Source organism: Lolium rigidum, chromosome 1 (genome assembly GCF_022539505.1).
Source record: "Lolium rigidum isolate FL_2022 chromosome 1, APGP_CSIRO_Lrig_0.1, whole genome shotgun sequence".
Lineage (NCBI taxonomy): Eukaryota > Viridiplantae > Streptophyta > Magnoliopsida > Poales > Poaceae > Lolium > Lolium rigidum.
In genome coordinates, this window is record NC_061508.1 from 91,824,422 (window position 1) to 91,835,067 (window position 10,646).

General features: G+C 49.0%; 2 protein-coding genes across 3 annotated transcripts; both read right to left on the bottom strand.

Moving 5' to 3' along the window:
• Nucleotides 1-435: 435 nt before the first annotated feature.
• LOC124677730 (pentatricopeptide repeat-containing protein At2g44880-like) lies at nucleotides 436-1,781 on the bottom strand. The gene is made up of 2 exons (XM_047213690.1): nucleotides 530-1,781; nucleotides 436-458 (listed from the first exon to the last, which is right to left on the bottom strand). Exon 1 carries the CDS (start codon nucleotides 1,739-1,741, stop codon nucleotides 530-532), a length of 1,212 nt encoding a protein of 403 aa, XP_047069646.1. The 5' UTR covers nucleotides 1,742-1,781; the 3' UTR covers nucleotides 436-458.
• A 1,831-nt stretch (nucleotides 1,782-3,612) lies between these two features.
• LOC124694818 lies at nucleotides 3,613-6,616 on the bottom strand. Of its 2 annotated transcripts, XM_047227844.1 has the most exons (3): nucleotides 6,389-6,616; nucleotides 4,859-5,882; nucleotides 4,492-4,754 (listed from the first exon to the last, which is right to left on the bottom strand). In XM_047227844.1, exons 2-3 carry the CDS (start codon nucleotides 5,780-5,782, stop codon nucleotides 4,617-4,619), a joined length of 1,062 nt encoding a protein of 353 aa, XP_047083800.1. In that variant the 5' UTR covers nucleotides 5,783-5,882; nucleotides 6,389-6,616; the 3' UTR covers nucleotides 4,492-4,616. The 2 variants fall into 2 exon arrangements, with proteins under 2 accessions (XP_047083742.1, XP_047083800.1); XM_047227786.1 differs by having other exon boundaries at nucleotides 3,613-5,882; nucleotides 6,389-6,601.
• Nucleotides 6,617-10,646: the final 4,030 nt, after the last annotated feature.

Sequence of the window (10,646 nt, forward strand, 5' to 3'; positions counted from 1 at the left end):
GAGTCTCTTGTATTTAGTGATGTTGTCTTTCTCTACTGTCGAGGAAAACACTGTTGCTGCAGCACTATATTGTACATCTTCTAACTCATATCTTAAGATGGTGTCTGAATACAAATGGACAACCAATATCTTAGTATGTAGTTGTAAATATAACGGCAACATAATTTAAAATTGAAACAACATATTTATGAACTCACTTACAAACATTTGTTTGTTGTTGTACAGATTGTCCAGGAAAATACAAACAAACTGACAATAGCTAATTCTATCAGTAAGTTTTTATAAATTTAATACTATTTTTATAAGAATGATACTGATGGCTAATATCACAGAACAGGAAACAATTATCTGCAAGAGGAAACATACATATGCTCTGTTTGATCTCAAGTCAGCCATGAAGCACAGTAGGAAGTTGAGCACTTTAGCAGAAACTTCCTGATTCTTAATCGCTTATATGCCTGAACCATAAAGTACACCCTTTAATTCTAAAGAATGTGATCAAATATAGGCTTTTACAAGAAACTCAAACCTATTGCATTGAGCTGGATGATCCCGGTGATTTCCTGATGACGTGCTTCTGCAAAACGTGCCTCGCTTCTAAAGCCTCTCCCCATTTTCCAGCAGCAGCATTAACGTCTGAGATCAACACGTGGCAGCCAGCCTGCTGTGTGTTGAGGCCAATGATTTTACTCTGGACTCTTTCAGCCACATCAAATCTCTTGTGCATTCGGCAGGCACCCAGTAGTGCGCCCAAAATCATGACATCTGGGGCCACCGGCATGCTCCTTATGAGCTCCTCTGCCTCTTCAAGAAGCCCTGCCCGGCCTAACATGTCAACCATGCAGCCATAGTGCTTCGCCTCTGGCTGCACTCCATAAGTTGTCATGCTCTCGAAGCACCGTCGACCCTCATCCATCAGCCCGCCATGGGAACAAGCAGTCAACACACCAACAAACGTTATGTCATTCGGTTTTTCTCCTGACCTCTTCATCTGCTCAAACACACTGATGCAATCCTGAACATCACCATTTATTGCCAACCCAGTGATGAGCGCATTCCAGGCGGAGACATTCTTCTGGTGCAAGGAGTGGAAGATTTTGACGGCCATATCGGTTCTTGCACACTTGGCATACATGTCTATGAGAGCGGCGCCAAGATTGAACTCATTGTCGAGCACCATCTTGTGCTTGTCAATGAAGGCGTGAGCCCACCTCCCTTCTTCCAGAGCTGTTACATGTGCGCATGCCGAGAGCACACTCACCATGGTCACCTCATTAGGACGGACACTGCTCTCGCTCTGCATTGACCTGAACAGATCAAGAGTTTCAGCATAGCGTCCAGCCTGTGCATACCCAGAAATCATGCACGTCCAGGAAACCACATCCTTCTCTGGCATCACGTCAAACAGCTCCCGCGCGCCATCCATATCGCCATTCACTGCATACCCCCGGATCATTGTGTTCCATGATACGAGATTCCGTACCGGCATCTCATCGAACATCTTCCTAGCCAGCGGCAGTAGCCCATGCCGCGCAAATCCAGTTATCATCGAGTTCCATGTCACAACGTTCCTCCCAATGGCCGGCATCTCGTCGAACATTTCCCTGGCCACATCCAGTTCGCCAGAACCCGCGTAAGCCCCCACCATCGCGCTCCAGGAGACCCCATTCCTTTGAGGCATTCCTTCGAACAGCCTCCGGGCATTGTCGATGTCCCCGCACTTCACATAGCCACCGAGCATGGTGTTCCAAGATACCACATCGGCGACCCCTGCGCACGAGTCGAACACCTCCCGCATCGAAGAGGTGTCGCGGAACGCGGCGTACATCGCGAGGAGCGAATTGAATACGAAGACGTCGACCAAGAACCCGCGCCGGACTGTCTGGGCGTGCACCTGCGCGCCCGTCCGCGGGAACGAGGCGAGCTTGGACGCCGACTTGAGGAGCGCAGGGAATGTGAATCTATCCGGCGCCTCGCCGGATCGGAGGATGGAGGAGAAGGCGGCGAAGGCGAGGCGGGGAGAAGGGGAGGTCGCGGAGGCTTGGATGAGCAGGTTGTGGAGGAAGGTGCATGAGGAGGGGAAGAGCGGGAAGTAGAGGGTGGAGAGGGCGGCGGCGAGGTGGGGGTGCGAAGGGAGGAGGGGCACAATGCGTCGGAGGTGAGCGGTGCTGCGGAGGAGGTCGCCGGAGATGACGAGACGGCCGAGGATGAGCGGGAGGAGGCGGGGCGGTGGTGCCATTCCGTTTTGGTTTTGGCCGCGGAGGGGACTAATTTGTCTGTTTGAAAACATGATGCTCCTCACAACATTACCCGTTCGATTGTTATTAGACGGCTGAGATGGAAGAGAAAAATTACCGATTACAGTCGTCTCTAGTTGACAGTAGAGACCAAATGTCATTTGAAAATCTAATTCAGAAATTTCAGAAGTTTCTTTATTAGAGTGATTTCAGAAGTAAAGAGATCGCAGTGAGTTACGAGTAAATTTGTTTTTCCTAAACATAACATAGATATATTTTTCCTAAACACAACATAAATATAAACGCTCACGAATACGTAAATACACGCACATCCTACAAATATGATCACCTCTTAGAGTGAGTCAGCAGATATTGAGATTGATGAAGTTACCAGAGTCGCCTCGCTATCAACGAAAACATCTTCTGAAAAAATATTCCGCCTTTTATAAGACACCAACGTGTCAAACCTAAGATTTAAACTTTAGTGAACTGGAGGTATCAGTGCCCTCTTAACCCTCTAACCGCAGATTGGTTCTCTTAAGTACGAGTACTCCTTTGGTTAAAATTTAACTTGTGTTTTACTGGTCAGGTCAGCAGGTTGATTTATCATCACATAGAAACCACAACGGTTGTTTTTGTTTGTGATCAAAAGAAACTCAACACTACCACATTTTAAGAAAAAAATAATTAACACTGTTTAAAAAATGATGAACTTCTATTAAGAGAATGTGGCAATCGAAACGTACATTAAGATATGATGATATTCAACCAGCCGCACTGCTTCCACCTCCGTCTTCACCATACATCGGCTCTTCCTCCTTGTGATCGGCCTCGCCAACCTTGGGATAGATGGTGAACCTGTTCTATAACTGAATTTCTAATGAAAATAGTGTTTTCAATAGATTTTGATAATTGTCTTCTTTTTTACCTCCACATGAAAGTAGTGATATCTCTAAGTATGGTTCTTCCGATTAATTTTGTAATAGATTTTGGACTTCTTGTCACAGTGGGTGATTGATTGGCGTGAGGAGGATTGTTCTTGCAATATTTTTTCCGTCTGCTATGTCCTCAACAATGGTGATTCGTACCATCGACTCTCGCAATGGTGATTTGTACCATCGACTCTCCAACGATGTTAACCAGACTGTTCAATTATTTTTCTATTTTGTAATACCTGTGTGGCTGTGTTGGTATTCTTACGAATATTGGTTGCTCCATGCGCCGTAGAAATCATTGGCTGTATCTCTACTATGTATTATTCACTACTATAATATATCATGGTATTCATTGCCAAAAAAAATAGGAGATCACGTCGATGTACAAAAGGACAGTGATCCTAGAATTGACGCGACATTTTGAAACTATAGTGCTAAAAGGAAGGCAGCAGGACAATGGTTATATTTCACGGAAGAAAACTGAAAGCCCACAAGAATAAAATGTCTTCCTTCCAGGATGTGTATCATAGCAGCAAAGTGTTCTCGAAACTATATTTAGGAGTTAGGAGCAAGATCCCACCACTATGCATCTTCATCTAAAGAACTGTTACCTACTTATGCCAGGCTTCAGACTGATGTCGTGGCAGAAATTAAAGAATTAAACTTAATTACTATATCAGCTTAGATACTAAACCGTTTTCCCAACTCCCCATTTCAAAGTTTGATGGCCTTTGCCTTCACATTTGTCATGCTAGACAGCACACTCGCTGACTCTGAGCCCACCATGGTTGGTGTCTTGACATGATCGACAAGGTCAACCCCCCTCTGCAGTTTTCTCCTTGTGTATGTGTTTGGAAACCTATGTTCTTCTTCAACTTTTGTAACAGAAGGTGCCATTGTCTCCAGTCCATCATGATGTTTGTGCATGGTTTCAGGCTGCCCCAGCAAGTTGTTACAAGGAGGGTTTGTGTATGTGTTTGGGAACCTATGTTCTTCTTCAACTTTTGTAACAGAAGGTGCCTTTGTCTCCAGTCCATCATGATGTTTGTGCATGGCTTCAGACTGCCCCAGCAAGTTGTTACAAGGAGGGTTTGTGTATGTGTTTGGGAACCTATGTTCTTCTTCAACTTTTGTAACAGAAGGTGCCTTTGTCTCCAGTCCATCATGATGTTTGTGCATGGTTTCAGACTGCCCCAGCAAGTTGTTACAAGGAGGGTTTGTGCTTGTACTAAGGGTCAGCATCCCAGAAATTCTGTCAGCATTTCTCGGGCTGGGCATTTTCGTGCATACATTTCTTTGATGGCCAAGGACAGTTCTTGCGTAGGGATCAGCAGGATACATGGCGCTCCGTTGACCAAAGCTCTTCAAAAGGTTCTTCTCGTGGGTGGATTCTCTTGTGCCATTTGCTTCATTTGAATATGCTAAGCCCGGTTTATATGTTGACTCATACCCTCTCAACATTGCAGAATGGCTGCCCCTTTTGAGCTCCTCTAAAAAAGTATGCTGGACTCCAGATGGACCTTTGACCAAGAGAGGATACGTTTCCAGTGCACCCTCCCGTTGCCAGGGACTTGAGCTGGAACTGCCCAAATAAGTTCTGCTTGTGTTCATGTAATAGGGATAAGATGGATTCACAGCATAGTTATGCATATGCTGTGGAAAAGCATAAGGAGAGAAGGCGGAGACCTGCACACCGTGATGAGTGAGTGGGATCAGTCCTGGTGTATGATGTATTCCATCGTTGACATCAGCAAGGGCATCATAATCACTTTTTGTTTTAAGCACACCTTTTGGTAGTTTACCACATTTTTCATCAGGCTCATCTTGACTGCGGAAAACGTGACTTGTCGATGAGCCCATTTCCATTGATTTCACTCTGTGGACTATCTCCTTGTGTTTGGCTGAACAGTTAGTAGTTGATGTCCCTTCCATAAGTTTAGCTCGCTTCAATAGTGAGGAACTGGTGATAGTTGGTAGACTTGCATTCATCGGAGAACTGTTTGGATCCGCAAACGTGAGAGGCTTCTCGTGTATCCAGTTGTGCCAGATGTGAATCTTCTCCTCGAGACTAGTACTCATACCAGTTCTCAACAGCCTGTCCATGCATGTAAACTTCCAAACCATGCCATTGTGATACAGTCTCAGAAAATGATAATACTTTCGTCTCTGGAAGTCCACCAGTAATTCTCTTGCCTGGGAAACTTCTGGAGAATAAAATCCACCACTCAATCTGTCGAAAAAAGCTCTAAGTGGACTCCCAAAGAACATAGCTCTGCCGCTGAACAGCTCCTTCAGTGTTGTAAACAAGTCTTCTTGGTCCATGTCAGGGAGGTAGGCTGCTAGACGAAACCTGTCGTCTTCTGTTAGACACAAGTTCCACCCCTCCAAAGAAAGTACGTCCTTCAACTCAGGCAGATCATAAAGCCCATAAGGTACATTGCACACCTGGCCTCCAGACATCGCAAGCTCGCAATCGACCTCGGCCTGTTCGCAGTCATCAGATCCTTGACTAGGGAAGCTCTGAAGCAGCAACCTCTCCTCTCTCATAAGGTCCTCGTCTCCGCAGCTGTCTGCTGCCGCCACACCACTTGCTGCCCTCACAATGCCCATCGGTGAAAGAGAAGATCCCTACCACACCGATGGATGATCACAGAAGAGGAGAGTCAACAGTTACACCAGCACAGCACCGCATTATCTCGGCGGAAGTTCCCTGCGAAGTAAAAGTGGGTAAACAAGCGCATGTCAGCACCCAAAATTCAGCAATGCTTCAACTCGGAGAGAGCACTTCATGAATTGCCATTCTAAAAATATGATTCATTTTAGAAGCAAAGCCACTGGGAAAATCACAACCGGCACGATGGTATGGTAGCATTATGCTGTAAGCAGCACTGCATCCAGTAATCGAACTAAGTACCCGGTCCATGAACATCATGCATTGTATATAAATATAATCCCTCTTAGCTCTTCTCAAAGGAACGAATTTCCAACATTCAAAGTTTCAATCGTATCACAACCTCTCTTTTGGGAAAACTCTGTTCGTACAGTCACCTACAACACATCTACAATCACCAATCCCTCGCCAACCTCGCAAGAATGACCTAAACTCGCATCCTCTACAATCGGACCAGGCATTCCACGAACAAACGGAAGCGCCTCACACACGACTAATATCACAACACGGGCACCGTTAGCGATCAGTGAAGCAAAGACACCAACCTCTGTATCGCGTAACCTAACCGCCGATTCCCCCACAAATCCGAGCAGAATACGTGCTGCCCGCACCCACCCAACAGTGGCCCGGGCGGATCGGTAGCCCAACTGCGCGGAATCGCGGCGAACCGGCGAGGGGAGGCGGGGATCCGAGGGGGCGTGCCGCGCCGAGGAAGAGGAGGCGGCGAGGGAGGGGAAAGGCAGGAGGAGGATGGAGTGGTGATGCCGCAGGGGCAGGCAGGGTGCAGTAGTAGTGTTTCCGCCGCGCTGGTCAGTGCTTGCTTCCCCGGTTTTCTGTCATGTGGGGAAAATAGGAGCGATTACTGCTCAGCGACAACTGCTTTCCTTCAATGTCTAGACCTGATTTTCCGCTTCTTTAATTTCTCACATTTAGCTGGAACTGTCTTCATTTTTGTGCAACAGGAATAGTAGTACATGATTCTCTTTTAGGACCTGGTCATATCAGGAGAACTGGATTTCTCGTGAACATCGATCACTCTCTTTTGTGCCATTAGGGCATCTCCAGCGGGCGACGCAAACGGACCCCGTCATGATCAAAAATGCGTCTGGGCCCTTCTCCAGCGGGCCGACGTAAATTGATCGGGCCATCCGCAGCGCGACGCAAACTTGACCCAAATATGCGTCAGGTTTGCGTCTCCGTGAACGCTCCGCGGTCGCGCCGAGTGTCCGCCGAAAATGACGTAGGACCGCGCGTCAGTGGCAGGGAGGCCGATAACATTCCCGCCAGTTGCCATTCCCGACTTGAAAAATCAAAGTAGACCGGCGCGAGCAGTCCAGAAGCGATGGACGTCCTCGCTGCCGCAGCCACCACCATGGATGCCGAGGTAACCCTCGCACCCGTGGCCGCCCCACATTCCCCCGTAGCCACCACCATAGCCAGCATGGAGGCTGCAGCTCCGGTGGAAGCAAAGCGGGCCGCCACCGGCGACCGGGACGTAAAGCCGAAGGCGGCAAAGAAGGTACTATCCAAGGAGGAGAAATGTGTCGAGGCCGCGAAGAGTCGCGACCGGCGCAAGAGCCTGAAGGAGAGGAATGCAGCGGCCGCCGGCCAGCAGGCGTGGCAGATGCAGGTGAAAGCCGGTGTCGCGCAAGTAGGCCTCCATCCGAGCTTAGCGGACGCCTACATGCTCGTCAAGCGAGAGGGGATCGCCGGTGTCGTGGGTACTCCTCGGCAATGCCCTCCGATTGGGGCTTAGGGTTGATGGAATCATGCAGGCTGACACGAGATATCGGTTCACAGACAAGCGGGGAGAGCAATTTACCCAGGTTCGGGGCCCTCGATGAGGTAAAACCCTTACGTCCTGCCTGTCTGGTCTTGATTATGAAAATAATGGGTTACAATGGGGTGCCGAAGGCTTCGGCTGAGATCTTGTCGAGAGGCTAACTGATGCGGCGTCCTAGCTCTAGACTTCTGGTGGCTAAAGTTGCTAAGGTTGATCCTGTCCCTCGGCAGCCCCTCTCCTGGCCTTTATATAGGAGGCCAGGTCCCAAGAGGTCCAACCGGGTACGACTAGGTTTACAGGAGTCCTAGCTCTAAACATTCCTTGTTCGGCTGCTCCTTTGTCTTGTCCTCCAAGGAATCTTCTGCTGCGGCATCCAAGTGGCCCGCCTTGCCATCGAGTACCTTCATGGGCCTCCAGTTAGATTGTATAGGATAGGGCAATGTCGGTCACCAGAAGGGTAATGCCCACATCAGTAGCCCCCGAGTGTCTAGCCGAAGATAGTTCGGGTAGAGACTAAAGCATGCCTCCACCTAATGTTCTTCTCTTCGATTGTTCTTGTCCATCTTGTATCATCATCATCTTCTTCTATCGGGTGCGCGTCCAGCGCTCCCGATGGGAGTAGCGCCCGAGTCTAGGTACGGATGCTTGCAATCCGTGCGTAGACTCATGTTGTACCACTCGAACGTTTTACTCTGCCGAAGTTTTTCTGCAAGTCTTCATGGGTCATCCGATACATTTGTACCAAGGCTTGTTTTCTTCAATAAGTTTTCAACGCGTAAGGGATAATGAGTAACGTGCCCAACTTTTGTTGGTTAACTGCCGATGGCAAAACAACGTCACCCTACGCAGAATCAAGTCCCCGGGCATGATCCTGGAGTGCAAAAAAGTTCTATCGGGTGCGCGTCCAGCGCTCCCGATGGGAGTAGCCCCCGAGTCTGGACACGGGCGCTTGTGACCGGTTGCAGACTCAAGCGTGACCATCCGATGATTCTTCATTTTCCTTCGACTGCTCACGACAGTCTTCATGACGTCACTGATGACGTATCGCTGCTGTGGTTTGACTGACAAGACTTGACCTGATGGGTCCACCCTAGTTCTGCGCGGGCAGTTTTTAGGAAGTGACCAGTGCACGCGCACCGACTGAGGCGTCTCCTCGATTTTCGCACGTCGTGGGAATAATGGGCCGCCGGTTCCGTTCTTCTCTTAGATGCCATGTGTACAGCCAGATCTGATCCACCTCCCACGATGTCTGCGAAGTTATGGCCACGATCTTGCATCAATTTTACGGCATAAATAGAGAGCCTCCTTGCTTTTACTTTTTACGCCTCCCACTGCTCATCTTCTCGCCCAGTCTTTCCTGTCACCTCTGTTCTTCCCTCAAGAGCTTCACGCGCCATGGGCAAGAAGAAGTGCACCAGCGCCTCAGACACAACCAAAGTCAGCCGTGACTGGAGCGCCTCCGCCATTTCCAACCGTGATGTGAACAGGCTGCGAGCCCTAGGCCTCATCTCCTCATCTGACGATGACATTCGTCTTCCAGGTCCTGTTTCTCGCCCAAGGCCTCCGAAGGGCTTTACCGTTATGTTCGCTGCTTTCTTATTCCGTGGTCTCTCTCTTCCTGCCCATGAGTTTCTCCGTTCCCTTCTTTTCTTCTACGGGATTCAGCTCTGGCAGCTGACCCCAAACTCCATTCTCCACCTTTCTATCTTCATCACTGTCTGTGAAGCCTTCCTTGGCATTGACCCCCACTGGGGTCTTTGGAGGAAGATCTTCTATGTTAAGCGTCACAACGACAGCAATGGTCCCCCCGTCGTCGGTGGCGTTGGCTTTGTTGTCAGGAAAGAAGTCGATTACTTCGACTACCCGATGAAGGAATCCGTCCAAGGCTGGCGCAACAAATGGTTTTATCTGCGAGACGCCTCGGTGCCTGGGCGGCGCTCGAATCTCCCTCCTTTTGAAGATGTCCTGATAGCTCAGCCGAAGAAGTCCTGGCGTAACGCCCTTTCTCACGAAGAGAGGGCAATAGCCGACAGGCTGTTCGACCAGGTTGTGGATCTGAAGAACACGGGAGGCTTGACGATGTGCGGCACTGAGGTAGTCTCAGTGTTCTTACAGCGTCGAGTGCAACCGCTAATGTCTCGGCCCCACCAGTTGTGGCTTTATACTGGTAAGGACGACAACTCGAGGGTCAGCTCTGCCGACCTATCGGCTGATGAACTCCGAGATGAAGTTCGTCGCTTGACGTGCCTCAGTATGAAGGACAATATTGTTCTGACCTCGGCTCGTCTCCCGTATGATATCCGCCATCTTCCGGCTGAGGTAACTTTTACTGTTTCTTGTTCTTTTATCGTCATCATCGTGCTGTTCTTCGTCTTTTTGCTGATTCTGCTTCTGCCGGCAGGCTTCCACCGTGGCTCAATGTTATCCTCCTACACCCGAATGCGGTGTGGAACCAGAGGATGATGATGATGACTCCGAGGAAACCGAGGACGTCCAGCATGCCCTTGAGGACAGTGACGTCCAAGAGGATGAAGCTGCCGAAGATGATGCCTTCATCAGGAGCAGGCGACGCAAACAGATAAACGAGGACCTTATCACAACGGCTGAATAGAGTCCTAGCGGACAAGATAATGATGCCAATGAAACCGCACCGCCTTCCCCTGTTATGAAAGGTCCGACGGGCTTTTTTGCTGTCGAAGACGACCTGGACCTGTGAGCATCTATTTTCCCTTTGTAACTTATCCTTTGTTGTTCTGTATGCTAATCATCTACTCTTCTTAAGAAGCTCTGATGATGATGACATTCCTCTCGCAAAGAGGGCTAAATTATCCTTTGAGAGAGCTGTATCAGCCAAAGAACCGAAGCCCTCTCCCGCCAAATCGACGCCGCCCTCACGAACGACTGTAGAGAAGATTCCGATGTCGAAGGTTATTCCTTCTGGCGACGCTCCCACCTCGTCGGTTGCTCGCGACCATGTAAGTGTTTCACTTGTCTTGATTTCTTTCTTGCTTTTCTGAGCT

What these genes read in the sequence shown, in the direction of transcription:
- LOC124677730 (XM_047213690.1), bottom strand. Translation starts at nt 1,741, where the DNA reads ATGCTCGGTGGCTATGTGAAGTGCGGGGACATCGACAATGCCCGGAGG.
- LOC124694818 (XM_047227786.1), bottom strand. Translation starts at nt 5,782, where the DNA reads ATGGGCATTGTGAGGGCAGCAAGTGGTGTGGCGGCAGCAGACAGCTGC.